General features: G+C 44.5%; 1 protein-coding gene across 1 annotated transcript in view; it reads left to right on the forward strand.

The window, feature by feature from the left end:
* Positions 1-23,615, forward strand: part of ATRNL1 (attractin like 1) — a 350,792-nt gene that overhangs the window by 268,923 nt on the left and 58,254 nt on the right. Inside the window, exon 28 of the mRNA XM_087823974.1 lies at positions 1,731-1,845. Within this exon, the coding sequence (XP_087680100.1) occupies positions 1,731-1,845 (115 nt within the window). The remainder of the gene's footprint in view (positions 1-1,730; positions 1,846-23,615) is intronic.

A 23,615-nucleotide genomic window follows, 5' to 3' on the forward strand; every position in this document is an offset into this window, starting at 1 on the left:
ACCATGTGCTCTCAAATTGTTTATTTCTAAGTCCCCTAAGCCAACAACCACTGTTTCTCAACTGTTTTTTTTTTTTTTTTTTTTGCCTGTTTGTTTTATTTAGTTGTAATCCTAAAAGCCGTCTAATTTTCATAATCCATTATTTTAGCATGACTTTGGAGAATTTGGATACTGCCAGTTATCATCGCATTGAGAGCTTAAAAACCAAACGGCAAAGAAAACCTTGCCTGATGGTAGAAGTGAAAGGCTCTTCTTTAGGTATATTAAAGGGGATTTGGGTATTTCTAATATATCACCATCATTTAAACCTGAATTTATTTTATTTTCTCTTAGTATATTTTAACCAATTGACCTTTACATATACTTTACATTCATTAAATTAGAATAAATTTCAATGGCCTTGAAACAGGGCTCAAAAAATTCGCAGTCTTTTTCTTTTAGCCTCAGAATATGACAAGCCTATTCTCTAAATATTTACATCATTGGAGGAGGTCTGTGTACTTATGCTGATTTTGACTTAACATTTTCGAGAATAAGTCTGTTAAATTAAACGTAAGCTTTAAAGTGTAACACCGTAAATCATGTAACTTGATACAAGTATAGCTGCATGGCTTCCAGCGTTTTCTTGGAGGATTTTTATGCCCTTCTAGCACAATGGCCACTTTCACCTTTCGATGGAAAACTCCCAAAATGCATGTGCATGGGGATAATTTTAAAGCATGAGATTTATGTTGCCATAAAGGAGAAATTCTTTATAACCACATAAAACCATTGTCACCAGAAATTTCGGTCTTAAGTTTTACATGAAAGGGGACATATTTTATCTTTAATGCTTCATTAAACTTTCTGGAAATGGTAGTGTCCTAAAATATTCTAGGTGAATGACCACACATGTCTGTCTGTCTTCTGAAAAGTTCAGGCGTCATCAGTGGAAAATACTAACCATTTGTTTTAGTAATTAAAGCAGTGGTATGTTTTCTTCTACTTAATTTTGCATAGATATGGCTTTGATACGTCGACCATGTCTCACCTGCAGTTTTGTGAGTGAAAAAGCCAAAACCACCACCTCTACCCTAAAAAGATGTCGAAACTATGGAGACAGTGAAAGGATCGGTAGTTCCCGGCGATGGAGCGAGTGGGCTGGGATGCATAGGCCGAGCACGGAGGATTTTGGGGGCAGTGAAACTCTTCTGCATGATGCTGTAATGTGGGTACATGTCAGTACATTTGTCCAAACCACCAAGAGTGAACCCTAACGGAGGTTGTGGACCCTGGGTGGTTGCGATGTGCCAGTGCAGGCTCATCCGCTGGAACAATGTACCACTCTGGTGGGAGGCTCTGAGTGCATGGGGGCCGCAGGTCTATGGAAAATCTCTGCACCCCCTCTCAGTTTTGCTGAGAACCTAAAACTTCTCAAAAAAAAAAAAAAAGTCTCTTAAAGAAAAAAAGGTAAAAATAGAACAAAGCAAAGAATACTTTTCAAGAATTGCAAAAATGTGTACCAATATATAACTCCCCAAGAATAATGTCTTTGAAACGTTAATGACCACCACTACAAAAAAAAAAGATATTGCTACCATAAAATATTTAATTAAACTATTTAAAATTTTTACAGGGTGTGTCCCCAAGCCCTGGGAGTGTCCAGTTTCGCTGACTGATGCACAGCCAGGAGAAAGTAAAATAGCGGTGTCGTGTCAATTGTGCGATTGAAAGTGAGTTTTCTCTTTCAGGGGGCGCCCAGGCCCATAGCCGTTGAACCGTGTGCTGGGAACAGAGCCGCCGTCCTGACCATGTTCCTCTGCCTCCCGCGAGGATCCTCAGGCGCCCCGCCCCCTGGGCAGTCAGGTAAGGCGAAGGGCGGGCCGTCGGCAGTTAAGCCAAACCCGTTGACTGGGCAGAAGAAAACAAGACCACCAGGCGGCACAGTGAAAACATCTACATGGTTCTGACTTAGAGTATGGAAAAATTTTATTCGGCTACCAACTTTCACCCAAATATCTAGATATCTGCACGGCTGTACATTCAGATTTTCCAGTGGTTCTCTTAGAAATACATGTTGAGTATGTGCCTGTTCGTATATAATATACACACATATGTGTGCTCACCCCCCATCCCCCAGTTTGCTGTCGTAATTGCAATGAGAAGTCTCACCAGCAGGGCAAACACGTTCTGGACCCTTTGGGGCGGTTTCTTTTCTCCTGGTAAGTGCGTCACTTAGGATGCCAAATTATAAATATGGGTAGGGGTTTGCTTTATAAATATGGAGCCGAATTAGGGAGCTTACTTGCATGTTTGGGATGTTTTAGCAGCGTCCGAGGATGATAGCGTGATGCAGCCATATCAGTATGATGGAGGTATGTCCCTGCCCAGCCAGCGTGGCTCGGTCGAACACTGTCCTGGGCCCCGAAAGGTTGCCGGTTCGAATCCCGGTCAGGGCACATACCTGGGTCGTGGGTTTGGTCCTCCGTCGGGGTGCTTTTGGAAGGCAACCGATCGATGTTTCTCTCTCTCTGTCTCTCTCTCCCCCTTCCTCTCTCTAAGCGTGTCCTCAGATGAGGATTTAAAAAATAAAAGGTCTGTTCTTGCTGTCGGCACCAGTCAGGTGGGGGTCAAGGGCCGGGGAGGCCTCTCCTGCCGGTAGGCACAGCGGCCTTTTCCTCCGATCCCCCTCTTCCTGCGTGAAAAGCGTACTTTGAATCGTGGGGTGACTATCCACGTGTATCCTCCTAGAGGTCGTCTCACTGCTGGGTCGCCCACATCGCAGGCGTTCTCGGTGCTGAGAAAGCGTGTGATTAGGTCATGAGCCGTGCTCATTTCTCTCTTATCACACATCCGATTCCATCTGCTTACGGTTTCTAATTTTCCTTCCTCCTAATTGTTTTCTCTAAAGACCTCTTAGTGAAGTGGGTGCTTTCTGAGGGTAAGGGTGCTTTCAAATCTACCTTTCTGTTCAGTTCCTCCTTAAGCATCAAATAAAGTGCCAGAGATCTGGCAGGTTCTCGGCAACGGGAGTTGATGGTAGCCTCACCTCCCCGCACGTTTGGTCTGTCCTTGGTTTCCTAGTTATCTTTGACCTTGATCTTTCTTGATTTGTGCCCAACCAGACACCAGAAGCTACTTTATACCTTATATAAGCCTAAGATACTCTCAAAAGGGAATGTTTCCCGTAGGGGGACAGGTTTTTCCATCACCTTCAGACTTGTCATTTGGGGTACCGGACTTGCCATTTCTGATGCGTGAATTTCTCCCCAGTTCATCTGTTGGTGTTTATTCAAAGAAATCACCACCCTCTGCCCCTTCTCCCACCCCGAGTGAGGGCCCCCCTCTCCTTTGGAACCACCATGTGAATGGGATGCAGGAGAATAGCTGGGCACCGGTCAGATGAGATGGATAATTATCGCACTGTGCCCAGCTAATGGAAGTATTGTTTTAAGGCCGGGACGGTTTCCAAGGCAAACACTTCACTAATGAAAACAAGTCAGTGTGATAGACACCGACGTTCTTCTAGGTCCTTGACAGGATGACGTACTGATGGGCAGAGTGGAGGCATCTGCCAATAGTCCGTCCCTTTAACCTTTGGAATCTCTGTGACTGATTTGAAAGAGCCAAGCAGCAGTGTGGCCCGTTCCCCCGGCTGTGTTTTATGACGGATGCGTCATGATTACTAACGATAATGCTACTTAGATATGCACAGAGCTTTGCAAAGTGTTTTCCTGTTTTTCACACTTAATCCTCATGCCAAGGCTGTGTTATAAAGCTCACTTTATAAATAAGGAATTGAGGCATGGAAATCTTCATAGTTCTGCACTCAAAGAATGATTGGGAAATACTAGAGTATGGAGCAAAACAGTAAATACTTACTGCTAACATTCCAGGTAATTTTTCCTGAAATAAGCAGAAAGCTTATTTCTCTATAATCCACAGCTATGTCGTCACAAAACCAAACATTGGGATGAGTACTGAAAATGCCCACAGGGTTGATACAAGTATTTAAAACCTTGAGCTAACTTACCATACTTTACATAGTGCCTGTAGATTGAACTGTGTTGAATATCTGTGCACATAATTCAGAATGAGCTTGTTTATTGTTTTAAAAAACGAATACATTCATTTCTAGCTATCCTTATAGGAGCAGGAAGGCTCTTTGGTTTTACTTTTTCAAAATACGTGATTATCTGCTGTCTGCGGTCAACTTTGAAATACATCAAGAACATATATTGATGGGTGGTTAGTAGGATGGGTAGGTGGACAGATGTCACAAAGCAAGTAAAGTTAATGTTAATGGTAGAATCTAGGTGGTGGGAATACTGGTGTCCATTGTAAAATTCTTTCCACTTTGGTATATGAAATGTTTTATAGGAAACAGTAAAATAAAAAAACTCTTAACTTTATTGGGGGGGGGGAAGACAGCGTCTATAGAGAGGCATTTTCTGTTGTTCACATGTAGGTTTTCCCTAAACAAGGCAAATTCTGACACCAGTATACAAACCCACTTATTTTTTTCCCTCTTCGTCATGATATTTGGTGTGTACACAGCCAATGAAAATTTCCCACCCGTGTGCCTGTGCTTATCGCAGGGCCCTACACATAGAAATCAGCCTAGAAATGCTCTTGACGGTGGTGAGAGGACACCTGTGAAACAGGACCTTGAGCACCCACGCCCATCCCTGAGCCTCAGTGAACAGCAGCGAGCCAGTGACTAGAATTCAGCCGCCGTCTCCCGCATCGCTCCCCTGGGAGCCCGAGGTGCCGACGAGCCCCCTGCAGCGCTGGTGCCGGGGGAGAGGCCGGGGGGCCTGGTGGGCAGGCTCCTGAGCCCATCCCCACCGTGAGGCGGGCGTCTTCTCCTGCCTCCTGGGCTGTTTACGTCTCCAAATGCTAGCAGATCTGTTCAGTGATTAATTAGCATTAATTATTAGATTAAAGGTCCTCTTGCAGTACTTTGCACAACCTCAAAAATTTTCATCAGGCTCTATTCGGAAATGTGGCTTCCGAAATGTCGAGTGATGCTTTTCGTAATGCGCCCCTCATTACTGCGGACACGCACACTCAGGAAGAGGGGTCTGCGGACCCGGAGAAGTCAGGAGCCCCCAGGGGTGGGGGTCTTCTCCCAGAAACTGCTTTCACCCACCACTAACAAAATAGTGATTTGGAAACAGTCAGGTGCTGATTTTGCTCATCTCTTTTCAGGAGCAGCTAGGAAATTTTTTTAAATTCAAAGTATGGCATTGCCTTTGGAGCCCGGGAAGGATTTCAGTCAATACTGAGTAACAATCAGACACAGCCCTTTAGGTGCCCGCCTAACATGTGTGAGGTCCCTTCCGTGGCGCTCATCTTTGCAGAGGTCAAAAGAGAGACTGCAGATGCACCCTTCAGGTTACCCGCACACTAATCCTTTTTTGTTGTTTTTTAATGTAATTAATTTAGGTGTTTGGGAGCAATTCTCCCTCTAGGTGGCTCAGAAGAGTAAATGCAAAGGTGTCACCAGGGCTTCTTGGCATTTCCGGGGCTGGGCTAAGTAGGGTCCCCGCTCCCCCACCCCATCCGCCTGCGGCCTGCTGGATTCCCTGCGTGCAGCCCCTGTGCACCGCGCCGGGCTCTCTTGGGTTAACGCGGGGTTCTGCTGCTGACATGTGGACACTGGGCGGTCACTTTCTCTTCTGACCTCAAAGTGGCTGAGAAACTCACGTCCCCACGCAAACGCCACATCAAGTCGCTGCTCTGCTGCGCGGCACCGAACAGCCCAGCACGTCCCCGCTCACCTTGGACAGCCGGGGCCCCAGGAGCTCTAGAGTCACGTCGAGATGAAAGGTGGACGAACTAAATAGAGCTCTTCAAAAGCATCGGTTGAAACGCATAATGATCGCTGTCATTTTGTGATGAAGGGTTATGGATTTTGTAGTTGATGGATTCGCGCTAGCAAGAAGCAGATTAACTTTTTGCAGTGGCCCAAATGCCCACTGTCAAAAGGAACGGCGTGCTTCAGCTAAAAGGGGGATTCTGCCCTCGCCTCGCCTCGCGCTTGATCGGCTCTAACATTACCAAAGAGGAGACTGCTGGAAAGCCTAAGGTTTTGACAGTTTTGTACTTTAGGCTGAGAAGTTTTGGCAGGATAAAGAGATGATTTTGAAAAATCTGGAAATATTGTATAATGTTTAAAACGATAGTCTGCCCACGGTGTCCTGGGTAATGGTGACTGAAAAAAAGAGAACTTTGGTTTAAGTAAATGAAAAGGGGTGGGAGGGAGAACTAGAAATCCTGAGCTTTATATACATTCATTATATATTTTATATGCATTATATGCTTCGTATACATCTGAGCTTTATATACACATACTGTATGCTTTATATCCGTGTATACATACAGGCGCTTTAATTACATTCATTGGTTTAACCCTCAGTGACTCTGCACAGTAACTATTACTATCCCATTTTTACAGATGAAAAGTAGAACTGAAACTCAAGTGGGATGAAATGACTTGTCCAGGGCCCATACAACGAGTGAGTGAGTCAGTCAGAATTCGAACCCGGGGCCACCTGGCTGCTCCGCCTGTGAGACTCTCCCTCATCTCTGTGCTACTCCAGGTGCCCTATTCCTGAAAAACCTTCATATGGACGATCAAAGAGGAAGGACCTAGAGGGTTCTGCTGGGCATCTGGCTTAAGGGGGCAAGAAGGGGAACTCTGCCACTGTCTCTCCACACTGTGGAAACACACCCGTTGATCTGATCTTGCATTCTCCGTGCGAGAAGTGGCTGGAACAAGAAATGAAACTGCTGCATCGTATCAAAACTTCATTCTAAACTCTGGCACTGTAGTTGCTTTTTAACCTCAAATCCATAGGTGTCTTCGCAAAGAAGACGGAAAAGGGGGCAGTTCAGGGCAAAATAAAGTACAAAGTTAGGCAGAGAGCCCAGGGAGCAACACAGGTAAGAACAAATGTATGAGATTATTGTCATTGACTCTGTGTCAGAAACACACATCAGAAACAACCCTGATTTAAAAGGCCTAGAATCAACAGGAGGAAATAATTTTATCTTCTCTCCAAATCACGGTTACCGTGAATCTTCACTTGTTACCTTTATTCATTCAAGAAATATTTAAGAGTGTCTGCTGGACTGCCAGGCACTGGATAGACAGACAGCAGTCCACCAACACAGAGTTTGTTCCTTTAGACGAAAGGGTTTACAGCCCTTGTGGAGATAAACATGAAACAAATCATCATGCAAATAAACTCATAATTACAGATTATTTTAAGTGCTCTGGGCAGAGAGGACTCTGCCACGAGGGAGGTGACATAAAGCTGATGAACAATTGCCAAGCAGAGTATCTTTCTATAGTAACAACAGAGTGATAAACACAGTCATTAAAATGCCCTCTTTCCGAGTCCACATTTACCACCATGTCCTTCGTGTTTGACTGGAACAGTCCCCACCTTCCGGAAACTTCCACTCTTCTGGTGTTCGGTGCCTTAGTCTCCCGCAGGTACCTACTTAAAACGTGCGTAGAGATCATGGGTAGCGAGCCCCTCGCCTCCGTTCCTGGCCTGCGTGCTCTGCCCTCTGGCACAGGGGCATCCCCGAGGTGTGGTCCCCGGCCGGCGTCTCCTGCTCCGCCTTCTCGCTGCGGAGCCTGCCCTGTCCTAGGCGGATGCTCACCTAGGGGGCTTTCAGCGGCCAACTCCTCTCACCTGTGGGACAACCGCATCTCAGTCTGGATTTGCTACTCTATTTATTTATTTTCAATTATTGTTTACGTTCATTATTATTTTGTGTTAGTTTCAGGTGTCCAGCACAGTGGTTAGACAGTCATATATTTTACGAAGTGTTCCCCCTGATATTTGCAGCACCCCCCTGGCCCCGTCCCTAGTTATTAAGAGAAGTGTTACTGACTGTATTCCCTGTGCTGTGCTCTACCTCCCAGGACTGCTTTGTAACTGCCGATCTGGACTTGTCAGTCCCTTTATGTTTTCCACCGGGCCGCCCAGCCCTCCTCCCCTCTGGCAGCCACCAGTCTGCTCTCTGTATCTGTGCGTCTGCTTCTGTCTTGTGTGTTCCTTAGATCCCATATAAAAGTGAATGCATATGGTACGGATTTGCCACTCGTGAGGTATAAAGTCACTTTTCCTCTCCCCCTCCCATTACCACTGCCAGCTCCGCGGGCCCGCTCCTCTCCCTCGTGGTTCCTTGTATGGGAAACGCCCTCCCTCTCTCAGCGGCCTGTTTGCAAAGACCCATTCAAATGCCACCTTCTCTCCCACGAAACTCGTTCTCTCAGTGTCTCCCATATACATTGGATCTTACGTTTTTGTCAGTCATGTAGGACTCAAGGTACGTGTCTCCCGGACTGAAATCAAGCCCCACACTGTACCTTTGGTGAAATGATCTATTAAAACTTCTTAGCAGAGATTTAAGGTTCATGGAAAATCAGAACGTTAGTGAACCATGACACAAATGTCCATGTCTTAGTCATACTTAGGACAGGTAAACTGACAAACTATCTGGCCAATGGAAGGGATCGATCGCTGTCGCTGTTGTCATCAACACACGCCGTTTGTTGTGGACCCGGTTTATGCTGGTTGCTGGGGCCTGGTTTATGCTGGTTGCTGGGGCCTGGTTTATGCTGGTTGCTGGGGCCTGGTTTATGCTGGTTGCTGGGGCCTGGTTTATGCTGGTTGCTGGGGCCTGGTTTATGCTGGTTGCTGTTCTTCCACTTCCCACTTTCCTTTCGCGAGGGTGGAAAATGAGCTCAGGGAGTTTTATAACTTGCACACACAGCCACACAGTAAACGAGGGACGGCAGCAGGATTTAAAACCGGAAAAATCTCACACCGTAGTGCTCTTTCCAATTCTTTATTTTATTTTTTGAGGAGGGGGAGTTTTTTTAGGGTAATGGTCAGAGACCATTAGCCATGTGCTTTTTGTGATAACACAAGCTTTCCTTTTTCCCAGCCAGCGTCACTGTGAAGTGACATAGCCATTGTCCTCTCATCTGACATTTAAAAATGTATCTCGGTGCCATCGTTCATGGAGGGAAATGGGCTGCCTCCTAAAGAAAACAAAGACAAAAAATGGATTAAGAAAATTGAAAATCTGAAGACCAGTGAACACAACTAATTAACATGCTGCGGAAGTGAATGAAATGCTCAGAAAGTTAACTCAGGTCCTTTCCAGGTAGAGCAGTTAGAAAGCCTCTCACATAAAAAGTCAGAATTTGCGGGCATGAAAAGTGACACCACCAGCACAGAAAGAACACATGGTTCTTTGCTTTCGCTTCTTCCCACCTGCCACCCTTTCAGGTATTTCTAGAGTTGCCTGGTAGATACCTACTGAGGTCAGAAGGAAAAATAGGAAAGAACTAGCACCTCAGGTAATCAACTCACAAAGGGGGAAATCAAGACTTGTTTGGAAGAGGTAAGCTGCCTTTAAAGCAACAGAATAACAAAGTAAGAATCTTGTAAGTGTGAGTAAAATGCTCAGGCTAAATCCCCCAGCCCCAGCCCAGCATTTCTTAGGATGGCTGCCTCCAAGGTCTGTGTATAAAATTGCCACTTAGGAAGGCATTTTACTTTTAACTGGCCGTGAATTAAACAGTCCCGTTTTCCATAGCTTTAGAGGAATTTAGCAGAAGCCTACCTCCTGCATTTAACAAGGATGGACGGGTAATCCGGAATGTCAGAGAATTTTAGAAGTTTTGGTGCTTTAGAAGTGGCCTGAGAAATCTTCTAGTTCCACCCACACTTGGCAAAAGAGAAACCTAGAGAGCCAGAGGTGGGGAGAGACTTGTCCAAGGCGAACGCAGTTGTAGCTGATCCGGAACTAGAACCAAGGTCTCTGGATCTGTCCTGCAACGTGTTTATTCTGCCAGGTCGCAAAAGCTAATCAGAGAAAGAAAATAACGACGATCCACTTGCTACCGGAAGGCAGCGCTGCACGCCTCTGCCGCCGGGGCCCTGAAATCGCCGGCAGAAGGAACTAGCCCCCTGGATCCAAGAAGGGAAGTAACGTGAGAAAGTATGTCTCCTGACCGGCACCCGACAGAGATGCTAGGAAATGTAGGTCAAGGGCCCTGGGAATTCCTTCTTCTCACACAGTTTTCTGGGAACCGTGTCCTTCGGCAAATCCAGCAGGAGTATGTTCTAGTTGCAGTGAAAATTCGATGTTCCACTGACAGCAGATTGAATCTCAGACCCTCCCGTTCACTGTAAAATGGTGCCCAGTGCCTGTCCAAGGCGGTTTTGAGTTCGAATGTCCCTTCATCTTAATGAAAGGCCCTGAGAGGAGCAAGCCCGCGAGGAGTGGTGGTGCAGTTCTAATTTACAGCGGTGACGTTGATTCACTCCCAAAAGCCAGAGTGATTTTTTTCAAGGGCTTTTAGGGGAAGACTTAGTGGCCCTCTGAAAAGTGAGTCATTTACCCCCTTTTGCCCACCTTATTATATGCAAATAAACATAACCCGTGCACGTTGGGCCAGCACCCATATCCAACGTCACAGGGATAAAGCGCTGGTGAAACTTAGGAAGGAGCTCGCCCGCTTCCTTAAGAGACAGGAAACTGGTCCTCAGGACGCCAAGGGGGTGGCTTGGGGAGCACTGCCTGGTCCCAGGGACCATCGTTCAGAAGCCTTGGAGGAATAAGCGGATTCTTGCCCCCTGAACCTGTTGTCTGACATGATTCGAACTGAACCATGAAGGCCCGAAAAGTCTGGACACAGTGACCATACATTCAGTCCCATTTACTCAACGAGCCAGGCCAGGATCGTCAAATCAATCACAGGACTGCGCCATCTGCCTCCTCTTGCACCCCATCATGATGAAGTATGACTCCGTAAGTGTTCAGTGTGGCAATTAGCTCTGCATGTCGAGCTGTAATGGGGAGAGGCCGAGGCACATTTGTATTCAAAACTTCACTAGTGAAACGGAAAGGAAACCGCTGTCCATATTAATAGACACATAAAGCGTATAAATGGGATGATTCGGTTTCACTCTGTGTGTGCCCAGGATTGTGCAACTGCAGGGACGCGCAGGTGGGAGGGCACAGAGTGACATCTGGCTCATCCAGCTGCGTGCGACCACAGCCGGGGACCCTGTCCGGAATCACCGGGTCAGACGGACTGTTTCTAAAGACTTTCCCAAAAGGCAGGCCCGTCACTTCCAGGACTCATTCGTTCTGTTATTTAACAACCTTCACTGCAGTTTGATCCCAGTTCCCTTCTCATCTCTCCAGAAACAGAGAGCGGCTGGCTGTGCTCCTTGTAATATAACCCGTCATGTGGCAGAAGGCAGCTTCGGAATCGCCTCCCAGCCTGTAGTTCAGCCCTCCCGTCCTTGGGTAGGGCCTGCTTCTTCCAGCTGGGCCACCGTGTGACTCTGAATGCTCTTCAACCTCCCCAGATGTCATTGGCTCAAGAACCATGGGACAGAAAAGGACACTAGAGGTCGTTCTGTCCCTTTGTTTCACAGATGAGGCTGAGGTTCACCCAAAGAGACATCCTCAGGGCTCACGATGGATGGCGTGGCAGGCCAGACTCGAACCCGGGAGCCTTCAAGGCCAAGGTCCGATGCTCTAACCACTGAGCAAAACGGGCTAGGGCACCGCCTCTGATTCCTGCTCAGCTATATGGCTTCTATGTCCTTTGTTGCGGGTTCCTAGGTCACCGCTCTTCTTTAAGGCTGAGATTTTTCAAACACCTGGGGCCTCTCTATTTTAAGCGTTATTTGTTAGTAGCCTTTCCTCTTGCATGTGAAAACAAGTCAATCTTTCTAAGCCTATCTTATGCTTAGCGCGGTACAGATTATGTTCTGTTCCCCTTTATATCTCTGGTGGGTCGCTTCAGCCTCCCCGTTAATGTTTTCCCCTGTCCCCAACACTTTAGCATTGTCTTTTCCTAGGCTTCTTAGGTGACTTATAGTCTTGTCAGGATGCCCCTAAGTTCCACTTTAGTTCTTTGTGCAGCTCTTGGCTGCCCATAGGCACTTCCCCTCAATTTTCTTTCTCCATTTGCAATAAAAGTATTTCCAAGAAATGCAAATTGAAACAATACTGAGATGTCATTTCTCACCTACGATTTCTTCACCTGTTGGGCTGGTGAAAATTAAAAAGTAGGAGAGCACGTTGCTGGTGAGAATGCGGGCTGGTGCAGCCTTGTTGGAGGGGCATTTGGCAATACCTGACAAAACTGCGCTTGCCATCTTCAGACCTAGCAGTCCACTTCCAGGACTACATTCTAAAAACTGCCTCCAGCAATATGAAAGCACGGAGGCGTTGGCTATTCTGCTCAGCATTGTTTGTAATGGCACCGTATTGGAACCTGTAAATGACCATAGGAAAGTAGTGAAATAATTCACGGCACAGCCACAAATGGAGTACAGTCCATGTGTAAAAAAAAAGAATGCGGGAGATCTCTGTGAAATGATATGAAGTTATTTCCAGGATATATTAAGTGACAAACGGAAGGTACAAAGGAATATCTAGAGCAGCGATTTTCAACCTTTTTCCTCTCATGGCACATAAACTCAGTACTAAAATTCTGCAGCACACCAAAAGTATATTTTTTGCTGATCTGACCAAAAAAAAAATAGGTATAATCTTGATGCATTCACAGCGGGTAGCTTTTGTTGTGTTGGCTGTTGTCATTTTTTAAATTTTACAACCTAAGGGAAAAGAGGTCAGTGCCCCTGACTAAGTAGTCAGGCATGTGCCGCCTGTTTTAAACATCCTCGCGGCACACCGGTCGAAAACGGCTGATCTAGAGTATGCTGTCCTTCAGTGGAGAAAGGAGGAAAGCATACAGAGATCGTCTCAATTTTGCAGAAGGTTCTAAGCAAGATAAAGCAGGAACTCTGAGATTGGCTTCCTCCAGGAGGTGGAATAGAAATTCAGTATAAAGATGGGGAAATAATAGGGAGGGAGTCGCAGGAGTGAGTATACCTTGCCCTGGACCCCTGACTCTTAGTAACATGCTAATGTTTCACATGCCCAGTAAGCACATACATAAATCTGGATGCAGGGAACCCAAATGTTATACAACCCATAAAAAATGAAGCTAAATGGGTTACAAGTGAAGGACATAGCTACACTGAGGAAGGAAGGAAGGAAAAGAGCAATCTAATTTACTTTGGGAAATCGTGTTTTGACTAAGGCTAAGGGCAGAAAGAACCACATGGGAACATTGTGCTCCATAGTTGGTACATGTCTACACCAGGATTGAACCAAGAAGTAAATACATTGTGCGTAACGAAAGGTTTCTCACTGTCAGACAAATAAAAGGATACATATGAGGAAAGTGAGAAGGGTAGAATAAACTCTGATATTGGATTGGGTTGGGTTGGGTTGGATTGGATTGGATTGGATTGGATTGGATTGGATTGGATTGGATTGGATTGGATTGGATTGGATTAGAGGGGTCAGTATGAACTCAATCACATGCAGGTAGATGCATATAGAAATACAGATGTGTGCGTGTGGGTTCGCATTCGTATATGTGTTTCTTCGCTGTGTCCACTGAGGGGAGCCGGAAGCGGTGAGACCTCCCTAGCAATGAACACACTCAGCACCCATAACTTGGTTTTTCAACACCATTCTGCAGTACAAGAAACCAGGGCTTCTTGGAGAAATGGTTGACACCAAGGGTAGGAAGGGAAGATGCAAGTTGAGTCTGGGACACCTTATGGTTCCAGAAAGGAATTGTTCCAAAAATGATGAAGACATGTTGAAAAGACACAGGAGCCCAGCTGAAGGAGCACCCAGTTGCCACAGCTGGGACAACTTGAACAATGAAATAAGTATACTATTAGGTTATAAGTCAAAGGATAAATTAATGTGCAATACTAACATAGATATATAATTGAATAAGTAAATAAATGGGGAGAGAAGGGGCAGCTCTCCCTCACAGTTTAATTCTAGTTAATGAACATACAAAGAATAACAAGAGAAAGACACCATTAGACAAAGAGCACATTTGTAATTTTCTGGCAAGATCCACTGATGGAACCTAAAAGTCATGGGAGACCATATAATGTACAACAGCAGAATCACATAGCCTCAAAGCATCTTCCACAGACATTGATTACTACGAAGGGCAACGTAAGTTTACAGTAGAAAGGTGCAGCAGATATGACCTTATCCAAATGATCAAAGTTAATATCAGTAGTAATAAAACATATAGAAATCATATACCCCCTGATATGTTGCACTAAGACCAAAATATCACTTCTGTGGTGTTCCTGTTAAATGCGTAACATCAGTGTAATTAATCATTAACAAAAGTTCAGGCAGATCCGAACTAAGGAGCAGTCTACAAAAGTGTCAGATCATGAAAGACAGGCAAGACAGAAATGATCACCGACTGCAGACCAGCGACATCTCATGCAGTGAGGTCCTGAAATAAACCCTGGACCAGAAAGAAAACGTTAGTGAAAAAACTGCTGAAATTCAAATGATGTCTGTAGATTTCTCAGTAGTATTCTGCCACTGTTCATCTCCTGGTTTTGACAATTAAGACTGTGATTACATAAAGTATTACCATTGGGGGAAGCTGGAGGAAGGGCACATGAGAGCTCTGTACTCCTTCATAACTTTCCTGCAAGTCTAAACTTATTTCAAAGTAAAAAGTTTCTAGAAAGTATTTCTCAGGCCTCTTCTGCAAATGGGTCATAGTCCAAAAGTTCATCTATAGGTTCATTCTCTATTTTTTCTGAGAAATTATATTTGCCTGCTTATATGGTTCCTGGGTCAGCCCACAAACGCTTGCTTAACCTGGAATTTTTGTGGGTATGTGTGTCTCTATTTATTAACTATTCTCACTATAATCTAGAATAGAAACAATATACTTTGACTGTGTTCCTTAGGGCTTTCACAAGGGGGACAATGGATTGAGAATAGATGATACATGTTGAGGGTTCCTGTACATGTGAGTTCACACACACACACACACACACACACCTTTTGAACATCGGGGACACAGATTTCTCTAGTTCTAAACCTCTAAAAATGTCCTATGTGGGACCTAGCGAAGGAGGAACTGGTGAGAGAACGGGCCAGCACACTGAACTCTGGGAGAGGGCACAGAAGACGTGGTCGGAGTTGGCATTGTCATGACTGCTTCCTGGCCTCTCCTGTCTTTCTTGGGAGAATGGTTATCGGAGTATTGCTGCCTCGCACCTAGAAAATGCTACACAGAGTTGCCCGGAGGAAAAGCAGCTAATCACAGACCTCATCTTTCGATTCGGAGTATCTGTCCTTGTGATGTTCAGTTTGGGGGTGCGGGTTTTGAACTCACCCTTTTCTCTGTCCATGAGCCTCCTGATCAGCAACCCCATGACTTCTTGCGCCTGGGTTTCAGCTCCTTAAAAAATGACTGTCGCAGTCGTTGAAGCTCTTCCTCAGAATTTCCAAAGTGAATCTCGTACGTTCCACGTAGTTTTATATTAAGTCCAGCCATCCCCAAATAGCCTCCAAATCGGGTGAAGATCTATCTGGCTTTTAGTATGTGATAGGTTAACGTATAAGTAAGACTCTAATTCTTAACTTACTATCACTAAATAGCAGCATAGGGTAGAGCATCTGCCGTGGACACCTGCTGTCCCTGTGCTCTATGTGTATGTGTAGTACACCACTTAATTTTACTACAACAACCCATGGGGGAAATTACCCCTGTTTTACAGCTAAAAAAACCCTCAAGCTTCAGGAAGGTCATTTTACTTGCCAAAAATATTTTACTAGCAAAGATTTGAGAGCAAGCAAGTTGTAGAGCCGATTTTAGAAGCAGGTCTGTGTGATCTGTGTGCCAAGCTGCCCGCTTGCCGAGGTCTCCGAGGCCCATCTGCCAGGCCACCCGGCCACTTAATAAAGACGTTGAAATGAGTAAATCTTCTGAATGCCCCACGCGAGCCTCTTGAATGTTTCCCTTGATTCTTGAACTACACGTTCATCTCTGTTTTGCCCATTAGAACACCTTATTCGTAAAATATCAACTGTTAAGTATTTTGTGGACTTTTTCTTGAATTCTGCCTTCCATCTTTTGATGAGTAAAGCAGAAAGTGTTGAGCTTCTAATGCAGTGTGAGGAGCTAAATTAACAAAAGCTTAAAACAAGATGGCATACATTTACTGAATCGTTTGTACTTATAATGTATTGCCATATTTTTTGTGAAAATTTTGAAAAATTTTGCAATAAGCATCTCAAGATCATGATGAGACTGAGAAACTCTTTCTATTGAAAATACCCTTAAATTATGTTGAGCCCAGCCAGGTGTGGCTCAGTGGTTGAGCTTTGACCTATGAACCAGGAGGTTGTGGTTCAATCCCTGGTTGCGGGCTCGATCCCCAGTAGGGGGCGTGCAGGAGGCAGCCCATCAATCACTCTTATCATTGATGTTTCTCTCTCCCTTCCCTTCCTCTCTCTGTGAAATAAATAAATAATACAAAAAAAATAAAGAATAAAAATAAATTATGTTGAAATGGACATGTACTGAACAGCTATAATGGGTGGGATGCCTAATGCAAATGTCACTTCTATTATGGATTTTTCTCAGTTTAGAAAATATATGCAGTAGTAAGCTGTGTAAATGTCCAAAATGAGCAAACATACACGTGCGCGCGCGCACACACACACACACACAGCAAAACAAAAACAAAAATCCCCTGCCATTTATTGGGTATTTACTATGAGCAAGTTGCTATATTAATTTACTTTCTTATATTTGCTCATTTAGTCGTGTAATAGTCTTCTAAGTTAGAGACTACTATTTGTACTTTACAAGTTAAGAAAATCGAGCTTCAAAAACTTGCCAGTAGTTTATAGAGCTAATAACTGGAAGAATCAGGGTTTCAATCCAGTTGTTGTTGTTTTTCCCCTGACTGAAGCTTATGCCTGTAATCCCCATACTTCAGAATTTCCCTGGCAGGAAGTATTAAATATGGCTCAGAAAACTTAGAAGGAGAGAAAGGCACTTAAACAAGATATGTTAAGCTTACATTTAATTTGCTCTATTTTGTGGTTTGAAAAAAGAAAGCAAGAGGGATTTGAGAGAGTGATTGTGAGATCAAACATTATTTTATCGTTTGTCCCAAAACACTCTGGCTCCAAACCCAAGGCCTCGCTGCTGCTGCTGCACATCCGCACCCCCGTCTTGTGATTGGTAAATTTACATCGTGTGTGTCCCTGGCAGCTTAAGACAGGCACAGATGCCAGTTTCAGAAAATCCTGAAAATCTCAGCCTTGCTCTAATTGGTCCGATCGATAAAACGCTAATGAAAAAATAAATCCAAACCTCTACCCCAGTAACTCTGAATTCTGACCACGAAGATTAATGTAACTGCCTTACAGAAACCCCTCAGTTATCACACAGTAAAAATAAAAATCCTTAAAAAAATTAAAAACAGCCTGGCCAGCATGGCTCAGCAGTTGAGCATCAACCTAGGATCCAAGAGATCGCGGTTCGATTCCCAGTCAGGGCACATGTCCCGGATTTGGGCTCGATCCCCAGCAGGGGGCATGCAGGAGGCAGCCGATCAATGACTTTCATCATTGATGTTTCTCTCTCTCCCTCTCCCTTCCTCTCTCTGAAATCAATAAAAACATAAGAGAATAAAAAATAAATTGAAACATATTTGTCTTTTATAAAAATTATTAATGTTAAGCTGGTAATGTAAGGATTACCAGAAATTCTATGTGCCAGTGTCAGCTGTTCTTAAATGCAGTTCCACTTTTACATTTTCTCAAACAACAGAATTCCCCATTGTCACTTGTTGGCCTTAATGCCATCTTGATAACACATCTAGGAATTTCAAGCTGCTAACTGCTTGAGCATTAGCAGCTCTCTGATGTCATGTGGTCAGAGGAAACTTCCATTTATTTGCAGCATCTTTAGCAGCAAAAGGCTGGTAGGACCTAGGTCAAAGCCCGCTGACTGGAAGCGGCAGCCTGCTCGGAGTTCCTGGAATGCTTTTTGCTCCCCGAGCTGTCCCTTTCCTCTCCCAGCCTTAGTGTCATCAGCCTAACAGGATCAGACAGCTGGAGTGCATCTTGTTCGGTCCCCCGTCTTGGGCAGCTCGTATTTTTAAATAATATATCCGCAGATTGAGACCAACGTAGATTCTCACCATAATAATTTTCAGATCTCAATTTCCTTTTAGTGTTTAAAATATGGCTACGGTGTGATTGACTTTTTTTTCCATTTCTTTTTTCCTTTTAATTGAATGTATTGGGGTGACACTGGTTAACAAAATCATGCAGGTTTCAGGTGCACGATTCTACAACACATCATCTGTACACTGTATTGTGTGTTCACCTGACTTGCTTCCAAGTCACACCTCTGTCTATCACCATTTATCCCCCCTGTACCTTCCTCCACCTTCTTTCTCACCTCCCCCCCCCAGCAATTATCACACTTGCCTGTGTCCATGAGGTTTTTCTCTTTTTTTTTCCATTTTGGTCGATCCCTCTGCTTCCCCCCCACACACATCCGGCCACATGATGAATTTTCACACAGACATCCAGGAGCTTATGCACTGAACTGGCCGCTGCCCCCTCGAGGCTGCTACCTTGGGACATTAACTGGACGGACTTGAGCGACACAAGGAGTAGCTCAGAATGAAGAGGCCCAGTGGACTTGAACTCACTCCAGCCCCTGCCCCTTCGTTCTGCTTCTGCTTCTCCCCAGCCAGGCTTCACGTACAGTGTCTGTCACCACCATCTGCATTTACCCCCAGCCCGCTGCAATCTGGCCACTTCTCTGTTAGATCTGCCCTGCTGGGGTCCCTAGTGGCCCCCACTCACTGCACTAAGCGTCACTTCTCTGTCCACCACCGTCACTAGACAGCGAGCTCGGTGCAGGCAGGCACCCTCTGTCTTTACCACCCTGTCCTCGTGTCCAGCACACTGCCAGGCGGACGCGGCACCCTGCTGGATGAGCGAGTGAATGAGTCGATGAGTGCATCCATATATTCTTGCCCTTCTTTTGCACATACAAAACCAGAAGCCCTGAAGGGGGCATGCATTTTGCCCAAGGTCATGCAGCTGATCATCGGCAGAACCAGCACGTGACCCCAGGCTTTCCAACCACCCCCCCCAATTTGTTCCATACCACGCAGACATTGCCCAGATTCAGTTCTGGCTTCCTCACTTGACTTGCTTCCAAAGCCCCCAGTATGTTCCTTTGGATGTACATGGTGGCAAATCTCTACTCCTTTGATTGGTGGCTTTAGTACGTGGACTCCTCCCAGTGTTACCAGGATCCTCTGTTCTGGCCTCAAGCCACGATTCTCAGCTACTCCTGTCCACTAAATGGAAGCCAGAAGGTGCACAGGAACTGGGTGTTTAGTACAAAAAAAAAAAAATGAGTGTTACAACCTATGATACGTTACAGAAACCTATGGAAGTGTATGGAAAAGAATACTCCAGCTTAGTTTTAGCCTAAAGTATTGAAGGCCCCACTGGGGGACCATTATCAGTGTCACACTTCAGAGTAATCTGCTTAAAAATACGCATTGAGATGATTTGACTGTGTTTATATTTGTGGTAGCCGGGAATCCCCAATTTTTTGTGGGAAGGAGCTCTGTGAGATTGGTAATCGGGTGTCTGCATATGTGTGTACCTGTGAGTGCTCACTGAGCACACAGGCGCCGAGGACTGAGGGTGGAGGGTGCAGGGGGGTTGAGCTGTGTCTTCTGGAAGAAGAGGCCTCATTTCTCTTCGGCTGCCCACGCCCACCCGCCTCCTGCCACCACCACCACACCCAGCATCTGCCAGGCCTCCCTCCTGTAGCTCATGGGTATTTATGTTTCATTGGTTGGTTTTCTGATTATAAAAGTAATGTCTTTTCATTTTAGAAAATTTGGAAAAGAGGAACCAAAATCTTGCAGCTCAACGATAACCAACAAAAGGCAGATGTCCTCTCAGGACTTTAGACATATTTAGATTTTTCTCTTTTTGCATACGTGGCATCATTTTTTTTTTTTTTTTTATGAAGTTCTGTATTCTGCTTTTTCACTGAACGTTATGTAATGAGTATTTCTGTGTCATTAAAAATTCTTCAGAAACATAATTTTAATGACTGCATAATATTGCTTTTTATGGATGTATCATAAACTTCTTAATTAGGCTCCTCTTCTCGGTTATTTATGTTGTTTCCAGGCTTCTTTGTCTTTATCTTGTGTGTGTGTGTGTGTGTGTGTGTGTGTGTGTGTTTTGTAAATAATGCTGTGATCAAGATTCTCATGTAAAACTTCTGTCTACATCTCTGATTACTTCCTGAGGGTATAATACAACTTCTGAGACTGGTAGTTATGCAGCTTTTTAAAGTTTTCAATACATATTGTTAAGGTGCTTTTCAGGAAAACTTTACCAATTCATATTCAGCCAACTAAGGCATTTTGAATGTCATGAAAGCCACTGTAGTAAATTGGAGGCATGTCCGTTTCCTAATGAAAATCCCCATGAGACGTAGGGAGACATCGAGCATCCACAATCGAAGGATTAATTGCAATTGACTTAGCGAGGCCCCTGCATGCAGCAAACCAGAAGCCTCAGGGAGGACCTGGGAGGGAGAGGGCCATAGACGTCACCTGAAATGAACACCAGGCCACCCACTGGCATAGGAAGAAGCTGGAACTAAAGTTTCCCAAATATATCTTGTGCACTCGGTAGTGTGCACTTTATTATCTACGCCCCACCTGCATCCTAAAAGCTTTTAGGGGAGCACCGTTCATCTGGGACTGCCCCTTATGGATTGTTCCCTGAGCGCCCCAACCTGCAAACTGAGTAACCAGGTTTCAAAGCAGAGATCACTGTCCCCATGATCAGTGGGGCCTTATCCAAACCGTCTCTACTTGATTGTGGATAGGATCATGCATATCTGTATACATCAATCAAGCCTTTATGAAAGGCCGTAAAACATTAAAATGGCTAAGGGCATAGACTCGAGCCAGACTGCCCGAGTTTTCATTCCTAGCTCTGCCACTTAATAGCTGTGTGATCTTGGGCAGGTTCCTCGATATATCTGTGCCTTAGATTTCTCTTCTGTAAATTGAGGATAATAATCTTTTTTTTTTTTTTTTTTGCTTTAGAATTGTCATGAAGAGTAAATGGGTTAATAAATGTAAAGTACTAGGAACTTATTTGTTAGCTCTCAGGCCCATAATAAGTGCCATATAAGAATCTCCTACATTTATTATTTCAAGTAAGAATTAACTTCAACCAATGAACTAATGTTAGATAATAAAAATATTTTAAAGTAATTGCTGGGACTCTGTGGGTAGAAGGAAAACTTTTTCCAGCTACATTCCCAAGAATATTCTGGTTCTGTCCCTGAAAAGTTTTTTATACATCAGACATTTTTTAAAAAAATCTAAGCCTCTATTTTGTCTAAGACAAGGAATTTCCTAAATTAATACTGAAAAACTACAGAACTTCCCCCATAATCTCACAAGCCATACATAACAGTGGCAATGACCACAAAAGGCATATTTCCTTTCAGAACTTTTTTTTTTCTTCGCCATACCTCTTCTGCCGGATCCTTCTAGACAAATCTCACTGAGGTTATCAGTGTGTGTGCGGAATTTGACAGTTCTAGCCCCAGAAAAGCTTAGTCAGACTCTTCATATATTCATTGAACTTCCTACAAGGAACCCTTCTCAATCGAATTCCATTGAAGGGTCCTGGTAGACAAGTGAGCTAAGTGGAAAAGTGTTCAAGTAAAGGAATCGCTCAAAGAACCAGGAACTGCTTGACCAGCAGAAATCGGGCCATGGGCTGGAGAGTCTACAAACTCTGGGCCACCGTGGATAATTGAAAGTCGTCGTCTTCCAAAGAGCTTTAATTGAATATTTGGAAATCCGTATGGAAATAAACTGAGTCAACTCGATGAGAATACACACAGCTACACTAAGCAGTATAATCTTCAAAAGAAGAGTCCTAATTAGAAAGATGTCCTGCGCTTCCTGGACTTGCCATTCTGGCCGTTTTCAATAGTATGCCACTGGGAAAATACAACTGTTCCTGATCAAATAATTCAAGCCACCGTGCTGGGGCTGACGGGTGGGTCCTCCCATTTCCCTCTTGCTACTTGTTTTGGGGATAAAGCGCTGCAAATTATTCAGACACCAATCAGATTTATCATCCTGAGCCTTTTGATGACATCCATCTGTTTATCTAAGAGGCCATTAAAGAGTTATTGAGTTACAGCACTGTGGAGAAAATTGGGTTATCATCTAGGTTAAATCCAATTCTTGCATCTGCCATCTTTTCGGCATATGTGGCGTGTTCTGAAATTACCCTGACTTGCAGCCCTGCACTACAAGAATACATTTGCTTCATAGCCTTTTTTATGTCATTTCTAGAGGATTTCTAATGCATGAGCAATTTGCGGTGCAGGGAAATGTTGACAGAGAGATTGGCAGTGCATCCTCTTGTTAAAAGTTCAAAAAGCCTAATAGGGACTGTGCCAGCTTAAAAGCCTTATCCCAGAGCGGGTACTGCTCAATTCTGAGGTTTGTATGTAGACTAGCCTATTCAAAAAAAAAAAAAAAAAATTTGTCTCCAGGTCATAAAGGTAGAATTGTGTTAATCAGAAAATAAAGATAAATTTTATCAAGTCCGAATTCAAATAGACCAAAAAAAAAAAAAAAAGTGAGAGCTCATCACAAATAGTGTTAAGTAAATACCAGCAGGTAAACTGATAAGACACAAAGGACCCAATCTCCCCGAGTGAGGGCCAGGTAGGAGTTCAGCGCTTATCTCGGAAGTCAAGCAGCTTAAACAGCACTGAAAGTCCTGTTTCCTGAGCCGGCTGAAGAGGCAGAGGGCTGTGTGAGGAAAACTAATTGAAATCAAGCGAATATGTGCCATTTCCTGGAGATTCTGTTACATGCTGACCGCAGGAGCGCCAGGGAAAAGCAACCGTAAGTCAGGCACAAGCGCTGGTTTGCTAGTTTTTCTAGCATCTGCCAGAGAAATAATGAAGGCTCCACGAGTAAACCATTTCCTTGATTTGTTTATGTCAAACAGGCCAGAATTCTGGGAAGCCTAGATTTTCTGGGAATCTCTGAGGATGACAGCATAGCTGCTCTTCCTTAAAATCTAGCTACTTATTGACTAGAATTTTTAAATAAATGGCTATTTATTGGCCATTTAAGGGAGTCCTTCCCATCCTATTTCACAGCGTCCTCTCCCTGTCTTCCTCATCGTAAGATGAGCGCTCTGAATGGGAGACAATAGCTGTGCAGCAGCCGAGCGTGATCAGTTGAGGCCTATGGGCTGGGTGTTGCTGGTTTCAGAAAGATGTCCCGTTGTCTGTCTTCCTGTTTGCTTGTCTGTGACCTTCATACAGCTCTGTCCTTGCTGTGGGCAGAGAAGCTGGGTCTGGAGGTCACTCGTGGCGCCACAATGAGAGAAAGTTATTGCCAAGGCAGGATGACCAGGGACCAGGACACAGACCCAGAGTAGCAAATAGGAGGCAGAAGAGTCTCCTGGGAGGATTTCATACCCTACTGCATTCGTCCAAGAAGTGAATTTGAGTTGGACTGAAAAAGCCCTCGTTCAGTATAAGAAGCTGAATACTTTGTGTCTTTTAAGAGCTGTGGCCTTTCTCTCTTGGCTGCCCTAGTCCACCCATAAAA

Source organism: Miniopterus natalensis, chromosome 14 (assembly GCF_054644295.1).
Source record: "Miniopterus natalensis isolate mMinNat1 chromosome 14, mMinNat1.hap1, whole genome shotgun sequence".
Taxonomy (NCBI): domain Eukaryota; kingdom Metazoa; phylum Chordata; class Mammalia; order Chiroptera; family Miniopteridae; genus Miniopterus; species Miniopterus natalensis.